General features: G+C 54.6%; 2 protein-coding genes across 9 annotated transcripts in view; one reads left to right on the top strand and one right to left on the bottom strand.

Annotated features, from left to right (window-relative positions):
- Nucleotides 1–1,184, top strand: part of DHX8 (DEAH-box helicase 8) — a 30,878-nt gene extending 29,694 nt beyond the window's left edge. Inside the window, exon 23 of the mRNA XM_047707819.1 lies at nucleotides 494–1,184. Within this exon, the coding sequence (XP_047563775.1) occupies nucleotides 494–713 (220 nt within the window). The 3' untranslated portion in view covers nucleotides 714–1,184. The remainder of the gene's footprint in view (nucleotides 1–493) is intronic.
- Nucleotides 1,185–4,090: 2,906 nt separating this feature from the next.
- On the bottom strand, nucleotides 4,091–19,013 carry ETV4 (ETS variant transcription factor 4). Of its 8 annotated transcripts, none has more exons than XM_047708675.1 (15): nucleotides 18,808–19,011; nucleotides 18,166–18,276; nucleotides 17,904–17,997; nucleotides 17,627–17,674; nucleotides 10,720–10,773; nucleotides 9,374–9,500; nucleotides 8,795–8,956; nucleotides 8,368–8,636; nucleotides 6,255–6,329; nucleotides 6,033–6,101; nucleotides 5,687–5,859; nucleotides 5,316–5,417; nucleotides 4,891–5,001; nucleotides 4,589–4,697; nucleotides 4,091–4,188 (listed from the first exon to the last, which is right to left on the bottom strand). In XM_047708675.1, exons 2-15 carry the CDS (start codon nucleotides 18,223–18,225, stop codon nucleotides 4,106–4,108), a joined length of 1,536 nt encoding a protein of 511 aa, XP_047564631.1. In that variant the 5' UTR covers nucleotides 18,226–18,276; nucleotides 18,808–19,011; the 3' UTR covers nucleotides 4,091–4,105. The 8 variants fall into 8 exon arrangements, with proteins under 8 accessions (XP_047564631.1, XP_047564626.1, XP_047564627.1 ...); XM_047708670.1 differs by having other exon boundaries at nucleotides 4,107–4,495; nucleotides 6,270–6,329; nucleotides 18,808–19,013; XM_047708671.1 differs by having other exon boundaries at nucleotides 4,107–4,495; nucleotides 8,795–8,938; nucleotides 18,808–19,012.
- Between the last annotated feature and the right edge of the window lie 5,217 nt (nucleotides 19,014–24,230).

The raw sequence follows: 24,230 nt of genomic DNA, 5'->3' as shown, positions 1-24,230 counted from the left end.
GGACGGTTTAAGCAAGTTTTTTAAAAGTAGCACTTAAAAGTTGGACTCTTACCCACCCTAATATCAAACTACGATAAAACCATGGATTGTCGTGTTAGGAGGGGTTAGAGACGCAGAGCCTTGCTGCTCGGCCTTCCCTGGCCCTGCAGCAGTCCCCGGGACGCTGCCTCAGGGCCCCAGAATTCTGTGGAGACAACCAGAAAAACCACGCTGCCACCCCACAGAGCAGGAAACCCAGGTCCAGAGAAGGGGTGTGCTTGGCTTCAGGTCACTTACCTAGTTAGAGCCGGGACTAGAACACCTCCCAACAGCTTTCTTACAGTGAGACGCGTGCAGCTCCTCGGTATTGGAGCGTGGCTGTCATCCTCCCAAGGGGCCCCTCAGGGGAGGTAAGGGGGTAAAAGTAAGCTCAGCTGAGGCCCGCCGGGGCCCACGGGGACTGTGGAGCGGGGCCTGCGTGGGAGTCTGCAGCCTTCTCTCTATGCCCACTCAGGGTGGTGTACCACGAGCTGGTGCTGACCACAAAGGAGTACATGCGTGAGGTCACCACTATCGACCCCAGGTGGCTTGTGGAGTTTGCTCCAGCCTTCTTCAAGGTCTCCGACCCAACCAAGCTGAGCAAGCAGAAGAAGCAGCAGCGTCTTGAGCCCTTGTACAACCGCTATGAGGAGCCCAACGCGTGGAGAATATCCCGGGCCTTCCGCCGGCGCTGAGAGGCGAGACTGGTTCATCTGCCTGGCCCAGGGCTTGGACTCATGTTACAGAGGAAAGGCTAGTCCTGAGGATACAGCCGTCTGGTGACCGAATGTCTTCCCTGGGCCTTTTCTAAACTTGACTCTTACTTCTTCCCTGGTGGTAAAAAAGGAACAGGGATTTCCGCCTGGTTTGATCAGAGCCTCCAGCCCCTGCCACCTTGCGGCACTGTGGCCAGCGGGGGCTCACAGCTGGCATGGGAGCATAGGGCATCATCTCCACGAAGTGGGCAACTCCTGTCACTCCGGGATGGGAAAGGGAGTCTCGAGCACCTGACCTCCAGACTCAGTGAGGGCCTGATGCCCTAGCTGGGACTCCGGAGGAGGGAGCCACGAAGCTCACTGTCCGTGTTGCCTCCATTTCCTGCCCCTGCCCAGCCCTTGTACTTTGGCTTAACCTCCTAGAAATATTTATTTTCTTAAGAAAACAAACGGTTTTCTGTGGGTGTTTCTTCTGGCTGGAAGCTTAGGATATTGGCCCGGGCTCAGGGTGGGGAGATGGGTGACTTTGGTGTCCATGGTGGAGAGTCCCCTGTAACCAGAGCTCTGGGCCTCTTTGGGCTAGGGTGACGCATCGCCCAGGCCTGCAGTCGACACCCGAGCGAGCCTGGCCCCGCTGCCGGGCCCCAGGATGAACCACATCCCCTGCCCCAGTCTGGGGGCCCGGGTGGCCACAGCCGCAGCGCGCTGGGTACGGAACATGTCCCTTCTCCTTCTGAAACATGCAGGCCACGTCACAGATTTGATTTGATTTTGTTTTAATTTTTTTCCCCTGGGGTCCTCGATGGGCTTTAACAAAGGGTTTTTCTGGTCAGAGCCTCTCGTCCCCCACCACAAACAAAACCCACAGAACTCTCAGAGCCAGTTTGTGCCGCTGTCGCTGAGTGGGTTTCTCGTAGTATTTAGTTGGGGAATGGCCACCTCCCAGTGTCCCCCTCATAGTGCCTGAGGAAGCTCTCAACTGGGAAGAACATCAGACAGATGCTGCCAGGCCGGGTGGTGGGGCTTCTAGAAAGCGGGTCTAGGTGTGGAGCTGGTAGAGAAGCCCCTGGGGGCCTGCGCTGCCTCTCCCATCCCTATTCTAGTAAGTTCTTTAGTGATGTGACTACTAGAACTGCTGAGTTGTATACCAGGTGCCGAGACATTCTAGGATGTGAAAGAATGTAGGCTTTGGGCAGCAAACTGACCACCCTGAAGACAGTTCAGAGAGGATCCAGCAGAGAGGAATACAGGCCAGGGCGTCTGCTGGCGGAGGCCCCTGCCCCGTCCTTGAGCGCTTCTGAATGCTCCTCAGGAAGCCCGGGGCCAGTCATTATGGGCGGGGCAGGGGTGGGGTGGGGGGTGGAATAGGTTTGTGTGTTTACCTTTAAGGCCTCGTGGGGAGGGACAGGGAGGGTCCTGCAGAGGAAGCCACACGTGAAGCAGGGGCTGGGCATCCAGCTCCCTAGTTCCCACTGAGTGACCAGCCCCGGAGGCATTGGCACCTAGGAGATCTTTAAAGCCTTGGGGAGCGTGTGGGGAGGTTTGGGATTTTTAAGCTGAGGTTGAGAAGGACATGTTTAAAAGGCCAAGGTGAGAGACAGCAGGGCTAGTCATCTTCTGTGGGTTAGGTGAGCAAAAAGGACCCTAGCTCTGTGGGTGTTCCTTGAACATCTACTCCGAGAGCTACGGTTATTTCTCTGCTCTGTCGGTATGGCTAGGGGTCTGACCTTCAGACTGTCCGTCAGAAAACAACATGGAAGCAGCATTGTTGGGCCTGCTCGGAGGGAGAAAGGGGCCAGATTGGGAAGGAGGACTTGACGGCTGCTCCCATACAATGGGGCCCTTGTTTCTCTTCTTTGAAACAATATTTCCCCAAGATTGAGTGACAGGCCAGGAGAGGTTGTGGGTCTCCTACAGGGAGCTGGAATCTTCTAGGCCATTCACTCCACCCCTGCAGGAGCCTGACTCAGGGGTTCCCTGTCCCTGTGCATGTGCCGAGTGTGTGCTTGTGTATGTGGGGGATGATCCCAGTGCTGCTCATGTAAACTCAACTCCTCGGTCCAGGGTTCACCTTCATCTAGTCCAGAGCTTGCCTGCCTCCTCTGAGTAGTGGCCCTCCAAGTTGAGGGATTTGAACAAAGAGCTGTGAGGAGTGGCGTGTTAATAAACAATCCCAGAGGGTAGAGGTCACAGGTCTCCTGGGGGTGGATATCACTCCTCACCCAAATCTTGGTGTCTCCTTTACGCACTCAGGACCTCAGGGTTTCCGCCGACGTCTACAGCTTCCCACCCAGATGGTCTGGCTTTAATGTGGAGTTAAATTATGTATTTTTAAGAAAACATGTATATTTTAAAAAAATTATATTTTAAAATGTCCTATTCCTTGCTCTCAATTATAAAGTTAAGTTGATGTTTTCAGTTTCTAGGAAAACAATAACGTTGCTTTTCATTTGTGGGTAGTGGTTGACAGGCATCTGTTCCTTTGAGGGCTTGGGCTGGGGACCCAAGCTGCTCCAGCCTTAATAAGGGCTGAGCCTTTGCAGGCTCCGAAGGCAGCAATTCTGGTTTAACTGGAGAGTGCATTTTCACCAGAGCCTGAATCTAGAACCTTCCATTCTGCCCCTCACACCTGCACTGCTACCCCTTGTCAGGTCTCCTCCCTCCCTAGGTGTTACCACTTTCTCAGCTTTGCCTTTCCCATCTACGCATGGAGAACAGCCCCAGCATTCTGGTCTCCCCTAAATCTGGGGAAGGAGCCGGTGTTTTCTATTCCCCTCTCCCTGAAGACCCAGAAGACCCAGTGTCCTTCACCTTCACTGACAAGAACACAGAGCTCTTCCTGCATCCTCTTGCCCCGGGGGCCTTTTTTCTCTCCCCTTTCTTCAGATCCTCTCCATATAAACTCTTGTCCCCAGCTTTAGCAAAAACAAACCTGGAGCCACAGCAGGAGGGTGGACACACAGCTGGGGTATAGACACAGACAGTGTGGTCATGGGAAGAGCATCATGGAAACCACAGGCCAAACTCTGCCTGAGGAAGCCCCAGGAGGGCCTCCAAGCTAGCCCTGTCTGGCTCCTGCCTGGCTGGAACAGCCAGTGGCCTGGGGGCACCAGGCCAGATTATAAAGTATCCATCAAACATTATTTCCGGATTCTGACACAATAATCCTGGAGTGGGGATAGAACAGGGGAAAGAACAGGTATCACTGAGTCCATTTTTCCGAGGAAAAGTCAGAGATCAACTGTCTTTTTCCAAATCCATCTGGGAAGCTAAGCATCAAGGCCAGGCCCCAGACTCTGGTCATCTGTCCCAAGGCCAAGGCTCTTTCCAACCCCAGGTCCTCCCACGGCAGCAAAGAAGACATGGGACAACTAACAGGAGAAGCAGGGGCCTTTATTGGGGTCTGGCAGATGTGATGGAGGTTGGAGGTGGAGGTGGAATCCCAGGCCTGGGCCTAGGAAAAGGCAAAGAGGCAAAGGGCCCTAGGAGCAGGAACCCAGCCCTCCCTGCCTCCACTCTGCAGCCCCTCCCCCACCCCAGGTTCCTTACTCCACCCTCCCCCTGCCTCTGGGAACACAGCACCAAGAATGGACAAGCAGGACCCTCCAGGGCCACAGCTTGGAGTGGGATGCAGGATCTAGGATTCTGTCTGCCTCTTCTGCCCACAGGGGGAGATCTGGGGAGCTCAATGCACCCCTCTCTACCAGGACAAAGTGGGAACGCTCCTTCTCTGTCCCCAGGACAGACCAAACTTTTGTTCCCTGTGTGGGGGGAGAGGGGTGTGGCTTGGGCCTCTAAGCAGGACCTGGAAAGAGGCTGAAGGTGATACTCCCGGAGGAGCTTCTAGAGCCCACCTTGACACTTGCAGTGTTCTCCATTTTTCCTTCCCATCAACTCTGGTGAGCAGCTCAGAGTCTGGGCAGGGGAGACCAAAGGACCAGTGGGGATCTGCTCCAAAGACATCTGTGGGTTTCAGAGTGAGGGTTTCCCCAACACCATATTCATCTATATGTACAGAGGGCAGCACCCACCGGCGGCAGGGCTAGTAAGAGTAGCCACCCTTGGGGCCAAAGGGCTGGGTAGGGCCAGCTAGCTCTGGGAGGTAGGCAGGGCTCTCATCCAAGTGGGACAAAGGGACTGTGTCCTCCTCACTGACCGGCCGGTCAAACTCGGCCTTGAGGGCTGGACGCTGATTGTCCGGGAAGGCCAGAGAGAAGAGGGCCTCAGGCTCGCACACAAACTTGTACACGTAGCGCTCGCCAGCCACCTGGGGGAAGAGAGGGGCTGGGTGGACCTAGCGCTCCCTCCAGGAGGGTTAGGGACACAGCCCAACATGTTTCTCTCCCGTGCTGGTCCCTTCCGGAGGCCAGCTCCCCACACACTTTCTGTTCTCCAAACTTCAGGCTTTTTCAGTTTCTATGTGGCACTTTTCTGGGAGAGGGAAAACTTGTCTGCAATTTCTCCTTCCCTCTGGTTCATTATCTGCTCCCATACACCTGTTGAGAAGTGCTCCCCTGTCCCCACCATCTTCCCGCAGCTGCTGCCCCGCCCCCTCCCATTCCTGGGCCCTTGGCCCCCCACCTTCTGCATGATGCCTTTCTCGTAGTAGTAGCGGAGCGAGCGGCTCAATTTGTCGTAATTCATGGCCGGCCGGTTCTTCTGGATGCCCCAGAGCCTGGCAACCTGAACAAAGGACAGAGTTCTGGAATGGGGGTGCTAACTCAGCACACAAAAAATGGTGGGAGGGCAGGTCAGAAAGAGCACCTGAGATTCTCCGTACAAAATGGTAAGCTGGTCCTATAGGCTATGCAGCAGCCTGCAGACCCAGGTCTGACGAGAATTTAGCTCAGGTAAACTAACTGATGGGGGAGGCATCTGCTATGTTCCCACGTCCCAGTATCTCCAGGCCCCAAAGACACAGGGAGGAGAGGCACGGACTCTGACAGGCCCACCTCCTCAGGCTCTATGAGTTTGAATTCCATCCCCCGGCCGGTCCAGGCAATGAAGTGGGCGTTCGTCGGGTCGTCCAGCAGGGCCACCAGGAACTGCCACAGCTGCAAGGCCCCCCGGCGCTGGTAGGGCGGTCCCTCTCGGAACACGCCCACCCCTTCCTGCTTGATGTCTCCTGGGGACACCAGAAGCAGGACCCGTCAGGTTTGTGCCTTCTGGTCCCCCAAGCAACCCCTTCTCCTCGCCCCAGGGGTAATGGGGTTCCTGGGTTGGGGGGGTAGAGAGAGGTGGGGACACAGAGGGCACAGCGAAGACCCTGACCCTCTCACAAACAGTCACTACTCTGACCTTCAAATTTCTCAGGGACAACGCAGACATCATCTGGGAATGGTCGCAGAGGTTTCTCATAGCCATAACCTTGGGGAGGAATTGGGGGTCATTCAGATCTAGAGGGGATTCACCGCTAAGCCCCCAGCTCCCGGAGGGACTCCTGGCCAGAGGACCCTCCCGGACAGCAGGACTCCCCCCTCCAATGTGGGGAGCTTGGGAGAGAGGAGGGGGCTGCCTTACCCATGGTCCCATCACCTGGAGAGTGCCCAGAAAAACCCTCAGTGTGAAGGTACATGGACGCACACCCTGGGACATCTGGGAGGGGAGGAAAAGAAGGGTGATGTTACAGGTGGCTGCAGGGGGAGGGGGTGGCAATCCTGACCACATTCAAGAACTTCTTCCTGCCAGCCTGCATTCCGGTTCTTTCCCCGGCTGCCTGCCAACCACCAAATCCCAAGGCAAGTTCACCCAGAGGGAGCGCAAGGCTTGAACCTCTCAGCTTGAAGTCTGGGCCAGAGGGCATGGGCGGCAGCAGCTGGGCCCGGCAAAGCTGTTGCACAAGGCCCAGGATTCCAGGCAACAGCTGTTTCCTGTGAGTTCAGGGGGAGGAGGGAGGGGAGGGATGAACCTCCGGGGAAAGGGTTCAGTGTCCATGCCTAAGACTCCTTTGGAATGGGCTAACCTCCGGTCAGCAGGTCAGGTTCCTAGCCCCGAGAAGGAGAGGGGGAGAGAGAAAAAAAGTGTGACAGTGAGTGAGTGTGTGTGTGTAGAAAGGGAGGAAACGGAGGAGGATGGGGGCTGGGGGAAGACCCGTAGGGAGAGAGGTGGGAGGGAGAGCGAGAGCACACCAGAACGTATCTGTGTCTGGGGAAGAGGCGGTGGGCACTGGGCCATGTTTTTTCAGGTCTGACAGCAAAGCCCATTTGCTCCCTTTCCCTTCCATTCCTTAGGATTGAAATAGCCCCTACTCCACCTGGAGGAGGCGGGCTGTGTGAAGCCACGCGTTCAAGTTCCAGCCCCTTCTCGCCCTACCCCTTCCACTCCCACCTATGAATGAGATGGTGAAACCCGACACCTCCGGGAGGAGGCGGGAGGGTGGACTCATTCATGCCTCCATTTTGTGAATGGAATTCCTGACTCCATTGAGAGGAAGCCGAAGGGGGAGGGGCAGGAGTTCAAGGGCATGAAACAAGATCTTCTCCGGTCTACATCCTTTGAAGGTCAGCAGCAAGAGCGTTTCCCTCCTTCCTCCACCTCATGGCCAGGCGCGGCTCAGCGTCCGCCCCAAGTTGGAGGACAGGCACACCCTTGTGGTTCTCACTTGGGCAGCCTGGGGGTTTGTGGTTCATCCCCCCTGCCCCTAAAAGATGGCACATTAGGAAATGGGAAATCCGAAAGCTCTAGCCTGCCCCGAGCCTACTCTAATCTCAGTGTTTCTTTTCTCACACAAGCTTGCAGATAAACTCAAATTTGGGGATGGTGACAATGTAACAGAAGCCAAGGTTTTCCGGGTCTCTCCTAAATGCGAATGGCCCTCCCTCGGCAACAGAGGCTTTACATTCTTGCTGGCCAAGAATCTGGCTGAGTGCCCCTCACTCTTGTCAACGGCCAGGTGGAACTAGATTTTGAAGCAGCCCTACTTCGTACCCAGCTCCACCAGCCTGGAGGCTGGGACAGAGCGTGGAAACCACTCAGTAATTCGGTGTTCCCGCTGGGAACTAGGAGCCTGGCTCCTTTCAAGTTCGTGTTTCTCTTCATTCAAATCCATTTACACATATATTAAGATTTTATTTGTTTGTCAGAGAGAGAGAGAACACAAGCAGGGGAGCCAGATGCGGGGCTCGATGCCAGGACTCTGGGATCATGACCTGAGCTGAAGGCAGATGCTTAACCAACTGAGCCACTCAGGCGCCCTCAAATTCATTAATATGTGTGAGCTTCTGTGGAGACTGGGCCCAGTGACCCATCCTATTCATCTTTGTGTCCTACAGCTCCACACAACTCATGGTCCTGCCCATCACTTGGGTCTTAGCAGGTAACCCCCGTAACCACTTGCCGAGAGAAAAGAGACGCGATGCCTCAACTTTCCTATAAACCACAAGCCACCCGAAGGCAAGGAGCTGCACACCCTTATCTTTCCTCTGAGTAGAAGTTTGCTGACTGAAAAATGACAATTCTTCGGAATCTATGACAAAAAGGGAGCGTCTGGGTGGGCTGGATGTAGGAAGAGGTATCTGGGTGGGAAGGTAAAAAACTTGTAGGGAGACCTCCTGGGTTTAATGGAACCAATGCCATCCTCCCCAGCAATCCCAGCAAAACTCCTCCAGCCCCCTTCCCCAGGAGCATCTCTTACCTGAGTCATAGGCGAAGTCCGTCTGCTCCTGTTTGATCACCACCCCCGCCCCTGGGTACCTGTGCCCATTGACTCCACCCTGGCCCGCCGAGGGCTGGCCCGCCTGTTCGTACAGGGGGTCGAGGTATTCCTGCTTGAAGCTCTGGGGGGGATAGGGTGGGCAGGGCTCCGACAGCTGGTGTGGGTAGGGGGCTGGGAGGGGTTCCCGGCCCCCTCCCTGGGAGGAGGTGAAGGAGTGGCAAATATCCAAGGGCTGCTGGAAGACAGAGCTGGATGTGGTTGGAAGGAGAAGGAAGAGAAGATTAATTTAAGCTGTGTCCCCCCAACTCCCCCCCGCCCCACGCCAGGCTCTTCGGGGCCGCTGGAGAACACTCAGGGACCGAGGAAGAACCGGCCCACAGATCTGTGGGTCTCCTCGTCTCCTTACCTCTGCTCCCCGAGGTACCCGTGGCCAGGGTGGGGCTGGGAGGCGCCGGAGGATCTCAGGAAATTCCGTGGTTCTCCCCGGGGGAAGGGCTGCAGGGGCGACTGTCCGGGCGCACCGGGGGCAGGGGACTTGATGGGGATTTGTCTAGGGGGGTCATAGGCACTGGAGTTGAGGGGGAGACAGGGGTGAGGGGAGCAGAGAAGCTGGGCGAGCATCTTTGAACACTTTATCCCCAGAGGAGGAGGAGCAGAGGGTACTGGGAAAGAAATGGCCTGAGTGAACTCTTTTTCTCCCTTCTCCTAAATCCTGAAAATGGGTGTAATCTTGAGGATGCCTCTCGGTAGCCAGAGCAAGTGGGCTGGGCGAGCCGATGGCTTCCTCCAGTGGAAAGGCTTTGCCGTCCAGTGGAAAGATGCCCTGCCGTCGCCCTCCCAACCACTCAGAGGAAATCCTGAGCCTGTGCGGCTCCCTTACAGGGGCTCAGAAAACCTTTTGTTGTCTTGTGTAACTTGCATCCCACTGTTGCCCAACTGCTCCCTCCTCTCCCCTCCCCCCTTCCCTGGGCGGTCTGGGGCTCACCTGGAATAAAGGCACTGCTCGCCATGGTGGTAGGGGAGTGGCAGCTTCCTGCCGCAGGACAGGGCTGGCTCTGTGCGGGGACTCTGGGGCTCCTTCTTGATCCTGGTGGTGGGGCTGTGGAAAGCTACTGCGGGAGGGGGAGCAGGCAGAGCGAGGCCAGAGTGGGTCACAGAGGAGGCAAGGGGAGCTCCTGACCCCTTTTGCTTTTTGACACCTTCTGCTCTTTGCGGACCAGCCAGGTGATTCCCTGGGGCTCCATTTTCAGAGACTCTCGGTCAGACACTTTTAAGGGCAGTTTGGCTATTTACACTATGTCTGGTTTTATACGTCGGGCTAATGTCCAATCCTAACCGAAGAGACCGTCTAAAATTCAACACTTAATGCAACCCCAAACCCCCAAAAACGCCTTTGGAGGCGTGAGCACCTCCAACCTAGGGCCTGTGGTTTTCCTGCATGCCCTGGAAAATTCCAAGGGAGAGACATGTTTTCTTCTTTGGTGCTATAAAGGATCTTTCTCTGGCGCAGGTTGGATATGCGCCTGCTTGCATGTCAGCTGACTACCATTAAGCACATGCTCCTAATTATCAGTGAAGAACATTGGTCTTTCCTGTGGCCCCTTGCTGGGTCCGAAAACTCCAGCCACCGGACTGAGGGGCGGAGCTGGTTCCGAGCAAGCGTGAGGTCCTGTCCTACTGCGCTGAGTCCAACGCCAGTGATGGACTGTTCGGTTATGGTCTGTTTCCCATTATTTGTGTCCTAGTTCATTTCAATGACGAAGACGCTTGAGAACGGGGTATGTGACATTAAAGCGGGGTTTCTCAACAGTGCACTGAGAACCTTTGGGACAGATAATTTTTCTTGTGGGGGGGCTGTCCTGAGCATTATAGGGTGTTTGCAGCATCTCTCGTCTCTACCCCCTAAAAGCCTGTAGCACCCCACCCTCAGTCGCAACCACCAAAAATGTCTACAGATGTTGCCACACGTCTCCTGCGGGGCAAGATTGCTCCCGCACCCCCAAGTTGCACAAAAGTAACTTAAAAGGGTAGAACTGGGCCCTGCTCAACTGGTCCAAACCCCTCATTTCAGGAAATGGGGGGGGGGCAAGGGGAGGAAATGTCCACGCGCAGGGCACACAGCAAGGATGGTGCAAACCCTGATTTGAACCAAGGTCTCCAGTTCCCAGTTACTGCCTTGGTCTTAGCATCCAAATCCAAGAATGGGGAGCCCTGTTCTTCCCCCTTTTCTTTAGGAGAGAACAAGTTGATCTTTTGTGATTCTCTATCCCTGTGACTCATTTCCTGCCCTCCCCAACTCCCTAGTCCCTCAATCCAGGGCCCTCCACTCACAGTTTTCTGAATGGAAATCAGGAACAAACTGCTCATCACTGTCGGGTACCTGGGCTGCAGAGAGAGGTCAGAGATGAGTCTGGGTGGGCCCCTCCCCCACGGCAGCCCCCCCCCCCCCCCAGACACCATTAAGGCAGCCCTGCAGATTAGCACTGGCCCGAAGGGGAAAACAGCCTTCCTAGGACTGAAAGCAGCCCCACCCCAGGTCCTAGAGCCCTCCATGTCTGGACTCCACTAAGACCCTGGAGGCAACGCTTTAAGTTCCCAGAACCTGTCTGAGCAGATTCCAGAGTCTTTTCCTAGATGCTTTGTCTTTATTCCCTCCATTTTTTGGAAGTGAAGGCAGCCCTGCCCTGCGGAGTTCACAAAGCTCCCGCTTTCAGCTCTCAGCAGAGTCACATCTGGGATGCGTAGGCATTACACTGACATCCTATGAAACCTAGAATAACCTGCTGGAGATTCTGAATCGGGCTGGGCCCAGGAATCGGTGTTTTATACAACCTCCTGGGTGAACTCTGGAAGTGGAGAACTTGGGAAAGAAGATGGGATGGAGAAAAGGGGGTGGATCAGGAGAGGTGAATAGGAGGACAGTGGGAGAGGAAAGTGGCTGGGGACATGGGCAGGTCACCATGCCTCATGTCTTCAACGTTTAGCTAGGAGAAAGGGCAAGGTCTGAGAAACATTCCCAGGGTACCAGCGTGGGCAGAGCTGGGTTTGGGGGTGAGGCAGCCATAGGACCTTCAGACTTTGATTTCTAGTTCTTACCCTGCTTCTCCAACTCCTTCAGGTGGGCATACAACTAAGTACCACTCCTGACCTCAGAATCTTTGGCCCCTCTCTCCAGAATAGATCAAAGTAGGAAGGGGAAGGGTAGACACCAAGAAGGACTTCCTGAGAGTCCAGGAAGAGAGTGGCTTGAAGGTGAGGGGTGGAAGACAAAGAGAACACTCTTAGAGTGGACAATGATGGAGAAACTGATGGCTAAAACAACCAGAGTTGAGAAAGGCCGGTAAGGATGAAGGACGCAGGACACAGGCTGGGGAATAGCTCCATGCCTAGCTCTACCCAAACACACCCCAGCCTCTACGGCTTCCCCATCAGCAGAGGCTCCAGTTTCTTCCTGGGATTTCAGCCGGAGCCTCTGTTGGAACTCCTTCCTTCCCTGCTCACCTCCTACAGCAGGTGGTTCTCCACACAGCTTTCTGCAAGGAGTCCACTCCCTTCTCTCCTTGCTTAAACCTCGAACCCCAACCTCCTCCTCTTGGTCAGCCCCTGAGGCCCCCACATTGTCTGACCAGGTCACATCTCCTACTTGCCTCTCCAGAGCTCTTGATTCCTCCTCCCCAGACCTTTGTCTGCCTGAGTTGTTGTTGTTGTTGTTGTTGTTTTTTTTTTTTTTTTTGGCCACTGAAGTCTTAGTTCACTTTGTCACTTCCTCAGACAACTCTGACCACCCACACCAAAGCGGTCCCTCTCGGCTGCTATCTTTGCCCTAGCATGTACCACACCGCTACCTGGATGCCTCTTGCTAACTCATTTATGCATCTTCTTCTTTTTTTTTAAAAATGATTTTACTTATTTATTTGACAGAGAGACAGCAAGAGAAGGAATACAAGCAGGGGGAGTAGGAGAGGGAGAAGCAGGTGTCCCAGGACCCTGGTATCAGGATCTGAGCCGAAGGCAGAGGTTTAATGACCGAGCCATCCAGGTGCCCTTATTTACACATCTTGTTTATTTTTGCCCGAGCATATACTGCTACCTATGCATCTTCTTCACTTACTTACATTTATGTGTTTCTTGTCTACCTTCTCTGCATGAAAATTAAGCTCCCTGAGGGCAGGGGCTTTATCTTCCCAGCACTGGGAAAACAGGGTCTGGCTAAGAATGGCTGCTTTGTATTTGTTGGCTACATGAATAAACATACAATGACCACAATGACCCCGTCCTCAGGCTGGTGGGTGTCCTCTCTGCAGACCTGGGAGCAGGAGTGGAAGGGATCCTAACCAACCAGCTCTTCCCTCTCCCTGGGGGCTTCCCTGTCCCTGCACACCCCCCACCATGGTAATTGTGGGGGCAGGTCCTCCCTCCAGAGAAATTACATCTCACAAGAGATACATCGGGCTGTCGCTTAGCAGGAACTCTTCCTCAACTTGCTTTGACTATCAGAAGGGCCAAGAGCTTTAAAATACTCATTTAGAGAGAGTAGACTTCTTGACAGAGGGATGGGACTGAGGGGTTTAAGAAATCAGAAGCCACCAGCAGCTAAAGAAGAACTCACGAAAAACCATCAGAAAACTATTCTAAAGCGATGGAATGAATGAGCAGGACTCGAAGTCCCCGGGCAAAAACAGGAGCGTGTTTTCTGTTCAGGAGCACAGCTGAGGCACAAAGGCAACCATCCCTAAATGGACCCAAATCCAGAATCCCCAAGATACTGTTAAAAATACACATTCCTGGGGTGCCTGGCTGGCTCAGACCCTAGGTACAGCATATGTGACTCTTGATCTCGGGGTGATGAGTTCGATCATCAAAGTTACTTAAAAAGAACGCAGGCTTTCGCAGTCTCCACCCCTGCAGAGCCTCAGTCCATAAGCATGGGTTGGGCTCCAGGCCGAGGTATTCTTAACAAGTATCCCCAATGGCCCTTCAGAATAGGCAGGTTTGGGAAACACTAGATAAGGGGTGGGGGACACTCTCAGGGGCACAAGGGCCAAGCTCATCCCTGATGTGTCCTCTGGTCCAGCCACAGGCAATACCCCTAAAGCTGGCAGGATGAACAACATTTCTATCCCTGCTACCTAGACAAGGAGGGTCCCGAGGGCAGGGGAGGTGGAGAACATGGGGGAGGCTGACGCATTCCAGGCCCCCTTTGGGGCTTCATTAACTGCCGGTTTCCACTGAGGTAATGGGCTGGGGGCATCTCCTGCTGGCGTCACAGGCCAGTCATAGGCTACAGAGCCCTAGGGGTCATCTTGCCTTTCCTCCCACCTCAGGCCTGAAGGTCTGACCAGAACCCCCACACCTCCAGTGGTCCCAGGGGAGGCTACCCCCGGCACACAGACCGTACCCCATAAGAGGCGCCATCTTCTTCCCAGGGCCAGGAGAAGGCAGTCAAGACAAAAACGGGCTGTGATGTGAATCCCAGTCTCTGCTTGGCCCCTCCCCAGAATACTGGCTTCTCAAACCAAAGGGGCAGGATAGGGCCTGGCTCAGAGACTGCCAACAAGAACAGAAACAGGAACAGTGACACTGAGCCCCGAGTTCCTGGAGAGCAGGAGAATTTCTAATTACCATGTTCCATCTTAAGAACATGCCACTCTACTTATTTGTGGACTTGGATGAATTTTGGCTGCCAAGCTTGTGTGCCAGGGGCTGCCCCCCAACTCCATCCGGGCGTGAAGGTGGAGTTTATCTGCCTGGGGACATGGTATGTGATGAAGGAGGAGATGAGAAAAGTGCCACGCCAGCATCGTGCCAGAGAGGAATTTTAGGGAAAGTCCCTCCAACAGGGGGTGGTCAGTAGAAGAGAAGGGGCTTGGGAGCCTCCCAAGCTGGGCTCCGAGAGAACTGGGAGGTTAAAGCAGCGAAGCAGTTAAGCCCCCACCCGCCAGGTTGGCCATCTACCTACACCATCTGTACCCCATCACCTTCTCCCCTTCCTGGGGTCCGATCCCAGGGTGAAGGGGCCTCTTTAGGAGTTCCAGTGGAGGTGGGGGAGATATTCTCTGGAGTTTCTGCTCCATTGTGTCACCACTAGCCTTGTCTCTCTCACCCTAACCCTGCCCCACCCCAGCAGCCTCTTGTACTGGAAGGAACCAGTTCTCTATCTATGGAGGGACATTTGTCCACAAGAGCCTTCTGGAAGGGGAGGAGACAGAAAGATGTAGAAGGAGGCATTGTAGCTAGGAGAAACTGGGGGAGGGGATTAACCCCATCTCGTCCCACAGACACACCGAGGCACCGGCATGCATACACACAGATTCACACACACTCTACTTCCTTTTTACTACATGGCAGCACATGGGTAAAACATATCCTCCATGCACAACCTTCACACACTGGCTTTCTTTCTGGACTTGCAAATGTGATGGTTAGGAGGGGAACCAAAGGGCAAAGGGACTGAAGACCATAGAGGAATATTTGAGAGCAGTAAACCTTTTGAAAAGGGGAGCACAGACCCACCCCTTTAAGAATCCAGTAAAAACCTATGGACCTTCTCTTCCTAGAAAAATCCACATTCCTTTGTGTATGGTGCACCCCTAACAATTTTGCACATGATATCGGAGGGCGTAAGGACCCCTGCAACGTACCGAGAGGTTCTGTGAATCCAGACTCTCCATTATAGACCCCAGCCTCATACAAAGGACATACGTGGCCCAGACTCAATGTTCCTTGCTACCAATTACACCCAAATCATTGTCCCTGAGAGCTCCCAAGGGCTCCCAACAAGCCCAGAAAGAAACCTTCAATCAGAAGCAGCACATTTTTGACCCTAACCAGACACATCCCGAGCCCAGCCTGCCTGAGCCCGGGTCTCCCTACAGCAGACCGATTCTTTCTGTAGCAACTCAACAGATCCCCAGGCACCCGAAACAGACAACGCCCCCCAACCGTGACACAAACACTATCTAGAAAAACCTAAAATCCAAAGATGTCTAAGCTGTCTCTACAGAGCCCCACTTATACCCATAAATAAGCCCAGACATCAGACTGACCCACAACCCCATCCTTGCAGACCTAACCTGGTATCCCCCCAATTCTTCACAGCCCCACCCACACTACAAGGAGCCACTGCTTCTCTCCAAATTGGGCCTTTAAAAAAAAAATCAAACTTGCGGTGGGGAGGTTGGGTTCCAGCCCCCATTCCTCCTGATGTACCTACCCTACCACTGGCAAGTTTCCAAAGAAGCTAGTCCCCTCCCTACCACCCCAAAGCTCCCTCTGGGCTGTTGGGGTCACTGACCTGGTGGGAAGAGGCAGGAGAGGAGGCTGGGGTGCTGCTGGGATGGTGCAGGGGGACAGGGCCCCGGCAGCTGCATCTGTCTCCGCAGAGAGAATGAGAAGGAGCGAGTGGGCTCAGCATCCCCCTCTCAGGCCTGGCCATCCATCGCCAGCTGGGAACCTGAGCTGCTCCCTCAGAAGGAAGGAGAGGGAACCAAGGAGATCCCCACCCCCACCTCCCCACCCACTGGATTTAAATGTACAGGGACTCCCAGCACACACTCGTCCTCACGCTGACACTTGCGGATAGACACCGGTACTGTCTCTAGACCCCACCGCCTAGGGGTGGGGCTTCCAAGGTTGAGAGAGAATTTTTTCCTCCCCTTCCCATTCCAGACCCAGGCACAAATGGACCAGCTACTGCCAAAATGCCAACCTCTGAGCCTACCCCCTATAACACAGCCCTGGGAGCTGCCCGTTGAGGGGAGCAGAGGGACCCTCCGCTGACAGACAAAAAGGCTGGCGAGCCAGACAGAAATCGGGCACTGGGAAAGGAAGTCTTGGAGAGACCGTGGAAACTGACACCCCTGTGTTCTTCAGCTCCAGCCCAGCTCCGGAACCTTGAGAGGAGGATGGGCAGACTGGGCATATGTTCTGCCCATAACTCAGAGCTGGGCACACAGGGCTTACAGAGTCGGGGAAGATGTGATCGTTCCCTCCCCAGGAACCCCAGATCCCTCCAGCACCCATACAGCCCTTCGGTCACGGATTCCAGGATTCCACAAAGTGTCTCGAGTGTTTGCTATATGCTAAAAAGCCGTTTTGCTAATACACATATTTTTGGGGATACCACGGTAGTCAAGACAGACAGTTTCACTCCAAGGATCCAGTCAGGGGTCTTTCCCTTCTACCTCAAGCGTTTAAAGATGGTTCCAGAGGAGCTGGGCATGAGCTTAAAAAAAAAATCACCTAAGATACCCGGGTGAAGGGATGGGGAAATTCTAAAGAAAAGCCCTTAGTAAGGGGTTCCTAGTGTGTGGTTTCTTGGTGTTCTGAGTGTTAAAATAAAGGGACCTTAAGATGGGGGTATTAACCCTTCCCTCTCAGACTGTCTAAACACCATAAGCCTTCTACCTACCACTACCAGCGACACCCTGAGGCCCCACCAAAACGCACTGAGAGATCCAACCAGAAGACCCTGAGAACACAGCTCCCAACCCAGAGGAGGCCCAGCTCCTGACCCCACACCAGCCGGCTGGAAGTTAACCCACCACCAAACACCCTAGCCAAAGTAGGGGGAATTTGCCTGGGGCAGAAGTATTCCGGGAGAGAAGGGGGAGGGAGGATCGATTGCCATCAGAATTACAATCAGGGCTATTGGGGGGAGAAGCCCTGGGCCCTCTCTGCCAAAGTGCTGCAAAAAATAATTATTTAAACTTCTGTTGTGTTTTTGGCTCAGAAGGAAATTGTTTAGCACTGGGGGTTGGGAAGAAGAGAAACCAAAGGGGTGAAAAATCAATGTTTTGGCAACTCCTGAAGACAGGTTACAAATTAATTGCTCTTTCTCCTCGTCCTCCAGTCCCTTACACCGCACCCCCCCCCCCAACACACAAACACAACACACACCTCGGCCGGGAGGCTGCTGCCAAACAAACTTTGCAAATGAAAATTTCAACCAGGAAAACCGGCCTGGGGCCAAGTTCCATTCAAATAAGCAAATACCCCACACAATGGTCTGATTCATCCCCAGGCCTAGTTACACAAGCCTGGCTCAGGGCAGAGAAAATAAGTATCAATATAAGTGTCCACACTGGGCGCTGGGGAGAGCTAGGAGTAAGGGGACTGGGGGGGGGGGGTGTCTTTGGAGAGTTCCTTGAGGCTGGGAGAGAGGAGAAGTGGGGTTGGAATACCAGGAGTAGAGAGCATCCCCCACCCCGATAATAGAAAAGGTCACAAAACTACTCACCTTCAGCGAGCCACGTCTCTTGGAAGTGACTGAGATCCTGGAAGAGATCTGCGGAGTGAATAATGGAATTGGAGGTGAGGTGGGGGCGACGGTAAGACCGAGGGAGCCCTAACGATCCGGGTGGTGACCCCCCCCCCACCGCCTTGGTGTTAGGGGCTCAAGAATGACCAGAGTCCCTTGGAGGGGAGTCTTTTGGAGAACAGGGAGGCGGCTCCAGGATCAGCCCTCGGGGTGTGGGAGGTGAGGAGGGTCACGGTTTGACTCTCTGGCTCTTTACCTTCGGAGTCGGGGGGCGGCAGGGAGCCCGGGTCCATGAGCTTCCCCTGCGGGACCATCAGCGCTTCGCGCAAGCTCCCATTTCCGGGCGATTTCTGAGGGGAAGGGGAAGAATGCCCCCGAGTCACCCTGAGGCCGCCGGGTCTGGGGTCCCGGGGTGACACAGGGGCGGGGCTGTGCTGGATCCCGTGGGGGCAGCGGGGAAGGGGCCGTGGGGCGGGGTTCAGGGCGGGGGCGAGCGTGGAGGCCGGCGCGCCGCTCACGCTGCAGAAGGTGTAGGGCACTTGCTGGTCCAAGTATCCGCCTTTCATCCTCCGCTCCATCCGGCCGCTCCCTCCGGCCGCACTGCCTGGGCCGCGCGCGGGGGCAGAGACCTGGTGGGGGGGGGGGGGCTGCGTTCGCACACGGTCCAGGGAAGGCAGCCTGGTGGGGGTGGGTAAGAAGGGCAGCAGGGAGGGGCAGTCCCGAGGCTCCGGGTCCGACAGCAAAACTTCTCCGACTCACTCAGGCGATGGGAAGGTTTCCGCCTGCTGAGCTGAGCGCCGCCACCACTCCCCTCCTGCCAAAGGAGGTCCCACCTGCTCCTGGGAGCCGGGCTCGCCGTTTCGGCTGCTTTCTGCAGCCCTGCTCTGCCCAAGCTCGGTTACATAAGACGTGTGTGTGTGTGTGTGTGTGTGTGTGTGTGTGTGCGCGCGCGCGCGCGCTCGTGCGCGGAGGAGCGGGCGAGGCGCGCACCGTTCGCACGCCCACAACTCCCGCGCCCCCTCCAACCCGGACTCCCAGCGCCTCCCACCCCGCCCTCCGCCCTAGGATCTGCGGAGGCGGCGGTTAGAGAGTGTAGAGTGTGTTGGAGGCGAGGCGAGGCGTCACAGAGGCTCTCCCTCCCTCTCCCTCCCGCGCCTCACCTGAGGCCGGGGCGTCGGAGCTGGAGCCGCCGGGGGTCGCGAGCTTGCCCCGGGGCCGCACCGAGGGCCGCGGGGCTAGGCCGGAGCGAGGCGGCCCCGGCCCCGGGTCCCCGCGCACCCGCTTGTTTTCCGGGCGCCGCCGACAGTTGTGAGCCCGGGGGAGCAGTTGATTGGTGCATTTCCTCCGCCTCAGCCTCTGCTCTCTTACCCCCCCCCCCCCGCCCCAACCCCTTTCCCTTTGTTTCATTGACTTTTGTGAATGAAACCCCAGGGCCGGGCACGCCCGCCAATCCGGAGACTCGCCCGGCCGAGCCGTGGGGGGCGGAGTTTCCCAGACGCGGGGGCCAATCAGAACGTAGGGGCTGGCTCCCGGCTTCATTCACGGCTCGGGCTCCCATTCATAAAAAAATAAACTCCTCAGCGGCCGGAGTTCATTCATAAAGAGCTGGGAGAAAAGGAGCGAAGCCGAGAACCCGACGGCTTCGTGGCGGGGCTCCGCGGTGTCCCTGGGTGTGAGGCTCGGCGAGCTCCTCGGGCTGACCCGACTGGCGCCTGCACACGTCTCTGCATCTGCGTGTACGTGGGAGTGTAAACATGTCTGTGTGTGCGCCCTGCGGGGAGGCGAGCGGACTTGTGCCCAGAGGAACAATAATAACTAGCGTTTATGAAGCGCTCCGCTTCCACGTGCTCATTTCACTCCCATAACCTGGCGAAGTGATTCTATTGTTTCCATTTTACAGAGATTGAGAACGAAAGCTTAGTAAGGGGTGGTGACTTGGCTGCCGTTACTCAGGCAGCTGGGGTTTACAGCCCCCAATCTCCCACCTTCTCCTGTGCAGCCCTTTGAGGCCACAGTTAAATGAATTAAGGCTTTGTGACAACAACTGGTACACAGTAGGCCCTCAATAAATGTAAGTTAGCACGGAATCCAGGCTTTTCTTCCAGGGTCTGCTCAGCAGAGCTGTTCTGTGACCCACTTTCTGTTGATTGCAGCAGAAACCAGAGGCCAACCCCCCCACCTCGTCCCGCATGGACCTCTGAAAGTGCAGTTCCCTCTCAGCCATCTTTCCTCTTAATCCTGAGAGCAAACACAGGGTTTTAGGGAGAAAAGCCCTAAGGCATCTGATGACCTGGGGGGTAGGACTGGTTTCAGTGTAGCCAAAAAGCTGGTCATAGTCTCTAGTCCCTCAATCATTCACCAATTCGTTGGATAAACATATTTTTTTTTTTTTTTTTTTTTTGTCCCAGACACAGTGCTGGGTGCCAGGCAGAAAGCTGTGACCAAGAGAGACCCCTTCAATAAGAGCTGGGCTGTTTAGGCCGTAGCCTTAGGGGCACACAGGACATGAAGTCCCCCAGGCCCTCTTTCTGAGACAATCTCGGGGTCTACAGTCCATACACTCCCTTGAGGAGAACCCGATTTTGCCCCCTGCCTACTTGCGATACACACTAGAGAATAGCTGAACTGCAGGCCAGTTGGGGCTACTTTCAAAATTCATCTAACCTGGGGCGCCAGGCTGGCTCGGTCTTTAGAGCATGGGACTCTTGATCTCGGGGTTGTGAGTTTGGACCCCATGTTGGCTGGAGAGTTTATGTAATAAAACACAAAATTTGTCTAATCTAACACCTCCACTTTACAATGAGGCAGTGGCATTTCAGAGAAGGAAACGATACCGGTAAGCTCTTTAGGCTGCTCAGTGTTAGAACTGGAACTTGAACACCACACCTCTAGCATCTAGGGCTATTTATTTTATTTAGTGTTCATTCCAGGAGATCATCGTGGACACATGAAAATAAACTTCTCTCTCTTCTCTGAGGAACTATTCTTTGAGGTTCATGTCTATTGGCTCTCTCCTCCAGGAAGCTTTCCAGGTAACCCGAGTCAGTTCCTTAAGGACCCCACACAACATTCTCGCCTGTATCTCCGTTGTCAATGTCTTTCATTCTGCCTCATGATCATCCCGAAGTATGGCAAGCTCTCCAGGTCCTGAGGAGGTCTCTTTTGTCTCTTAAAATCTTCCCCTAGCTGTTTCGTGCTTAGGAGAGTCCCTTGAAATACTAGTTCAGTGAATATGTGCAATAAAGACCAAACTAATCGAGCTTAGCAGGAAGCTGGCCCAAAGCAGGAGAGACAAGCCCCAGCAAATCCCAGCTTTGGGCTGGATGGAACCAGTTTAGGGAGGAGCTTGTGTCTCAGGGCCAAAAGAAGTGGGGGAGGAGGACAGAGGATTCTTCCAGGAAAGCAGCTCCAAAGTAGTCTCCATGACAATGATGAAGATTCCTGTGGGTCCCAGAGGGGGCGCTCCAGGTGAGGGCCCTTGGTGGTTCTGAGCTTTTGCATTTCTCCGGAAGTCCCCAGCTCTCTGGAGAGTAAGTGTTCCCTTTCTACTCCCCATCCGGGGTCCCAGCTGAGAGCCACCCCCTCCTCCGGCTCTTCCTCCGGCTCTGGCTCAGCAGGCTGGCTGAGTGAGGCAAAAATGCCATTCGCTGCAGTTGCTCCTACTGTCACCTGGCCTCAGATTCAACACCCAGACTCCGAACAGCGACATCTCCAGGGGGAACATTCGAGCCTCTTCCAGGGCTTGGGGAAAGGAAGGAATAGAGGTTTCGGTTGGTAATCACTTCATGACAAGCAACATTTCCTGCTCATCATGTCCAGTGCTCGATTTCCATTAACTCGTGCAGCTTTGACAGTGATCCTGTAAGGGGTCTTGTCCACTTTACAAATGGGGAAACTGAGGCCTTGCCAACACACATCCATTCCAAGGGTCCACTCAACAGGCTGAGAGCACCCCAAGCTGACTTTTTGTCACAGGGACTATACATTGAGGGAACACACAACAGGTTGGCTGGGGGACTCTCCCAAGCCAGGACGCGGACATGTGAACTTCCCCAGATTAAGGATGTTTGAAGTCCCCTCTTGGACACACGGCTTCGTGGATGAAACCCAACATTACCCTGGTACCCCCGCCCCTCAAAACACCTTGGAAAGAGGTCGCCTGGGTAAAAGCTTCTTTCTAGTATATTGGGGCTGGACTCTGACCTGTTTCCCAGGAACCTAAGTTATAAAGTGTCAATGTGGGTTTTAGATATGCAAATATTCATATAAAAGCAGCCTGGGGCTTGCTCAGAGGGCTGGGCAGAATGCAGTAGCAATGACACAATGAGAAGGGAGAGGCACCTGGGTCAGACAAGAAGACCAAGAGCCAAGGAGGTCAGAAGCCAGCTCTCCCAGGCCCGGTTCATAGAGTGTAGTGGCAGGATGTGGGTGATCTGTTCAGTCTACCTGTTAGTGGGGACAGAAATGTCTTCAAAGGCTTGGCTTCCCCAGTGTCTGGAAGAGCTCGGAGTCCCAGTGGCATAAAGGGTGGAATTCAGGAGGTAACCCAAGGAGACAGCTCTGTAAGGCCAGATGAATGAGATAAACAGGGTCAAGTGGTGTCCTATGCCCCTTCAGTGGCTCCCAGACTAGATCTGTCACCAGGGGGAATGAACCAGAGAACAGGGTCAGGCAGTAGGGATGGGGAACGATGGGATCTTCTTCCCCGTGGACTGGTGGGTCAGGACCACCGAAAACAAAGTGCCACTTGTGGGCTTTCTTTTGTCCTTGGCTCCCAGTCCCACTTTCACATCGTTCCCTCCAAAGCGTAGGGCGTCTGCAGCCTGGATTCGTGGATGTGCCACCTGCTGAGGCCAGCTTGCTGCTCTGGCTTCCGGCCATACAGACATACTGGTGCACTCTGCTGACGGGAGGGGCTGTGACTTTCATCAGGGTCATCACCCGGCAGGTCTGAGACCAACCCCCACCACCTCCTCCACCTTCTGGTTAAGAACCACTGTGCTAATGGCATTGTAAATGTCTTTTTTTTTTAAATTATTTATTTATTTGACAGAGAAAGAGAGACAGGTGGAGAGGGAACACAAGCAGGGGGAGTGGGAGAGGGGAAGCAGGTTTCCCGCAGAGCAGGGAGCCCAATGTGGGGCTCAATCCGAGGACGCCAGGACCATGACCTGAGCCGAAGGCAGATGCCTAAGGACTGAACCACCCGATGCACCGCTCATCGCAGATGTCTTTACAAATATCTTGCCAATATATATGATCTTAAAAATGGTTGGAAAGGCACCATTTCTGGAGGATGTGCTTGGGTGGGGGTGGTGTGTAACAGCTTCCCTTGCTCATGTCCACCTTCCACTTAGCCTGAGTGGAAGCCTTGACACCCCACAGAAAAGAGAGCCCTTCTAGCCAGCTTGGCTGGGAGCGTGTCAGGCTTAAGAGGAAAGGTACAGATAAAACTGATGTCTTGTTCAATTCCAGAGGGCACCCTGTAGAGGAGAGCTGCCTCAGGAGAAAAGTCCTAAAGATGAGGTCTTAGAAGGGGCCTCTGGGTGAGTCGGTTGAGTGTCTGGCTCTTGGTTTCAGCTTAGGTCATGATCTCTGGGTGGTAAGATTGAGCCCCACATCCAGGCATCCAGCTATCCAGCTCCGTGCTCAGCGTGGAGCCTGCTTGGGATTCTTGCTCCCTCTGCCCCTCTCCCTGCTCTTAATCTCTCTCTGAAATAAATAAATAGGGGCTCCTCGCTGGTTCAGTCCTTCAGCATCTGCCTTCGGCACACGACCTGCTGACTGAGCCAGCTGGGAGCCCCTACCTAGCCTTTCAGTGTTTTTAAACCAGGAATACATGAGTCCTCCTTTCATCTGGAATATTGTCCCAGGGAGAATGGTTGAGCCTAATGCTGGCAAGAGTCTGGAAGGCCAAAGAGAGACCAACCGCCCCCCGGAGGAGAGTCATTTTTATTTTTAGAAGGTGTTGGTGACTTCAGCTTTTCATACGTGCTGCCCGCAGCCATTCGGGACTCCCCCTAAAATGCAAAACCTTCCATGTCCTGTTCTGTCTCTTCCCCTATTAATTCGGCTTTCAACCCTCTACTTAGAGACCAAGTGCCCCAGCTCACAAGATCTGTCTGAAAGCTGCAGGATGGAAGATCCTTTTTCTCTTTTGATTCGCCCCTCCCCCACTTTTTGTCAAAGAGAGACAAACAGACAAATGTCAGCGGCCTGAAGGATTAGAATGGAATTGGGGCCAGTTGGGCAGAGTCCAGAACGTTCCCCTTTTTAACTGAGTGCAGACTTGAATGATGAGGGACTGCAGCTCCTGCTGGGGCGGGGGTGGGGGGTGGTGCTGGGCGGGGAGTGTCTACTCAGCAAAGGCCATTTCTCTGTTTTTAAAGACTAAACACCGTTCGTGTCACTTAGTCTCTCCTCTGTTTTCTAAGCGTCTATATTTGCTCTTCTCATCATGAGAAGTGGGCAACTGAGGGGATGCCCCGTGTCGCTAAGGCTGTGGCACAGAGCAGGCAGAAGCCTTGCACTTGACTCATTTTGGACTGTTTTGAGGGGAAGAGTGGTTGGCGTGGGGATTCTC

Source organism: Lutra lutra, chromosome 16 (genome assembly GCF_902655055.1).
Source record: "Lutra lutra chromosome 16, mLutLut1.2, whole genome shotgun sequence".
Classification (NCBI taxonomy): domain Eukaryota; kingdom Metazoa; phylum Chordata; class Mammalia; order Carnivora; family Mustelidae; genus Lutra; species Lutra lutra.
This window is presented reverse-complemented; position numbering and strand designations above follow the sequence as displayed.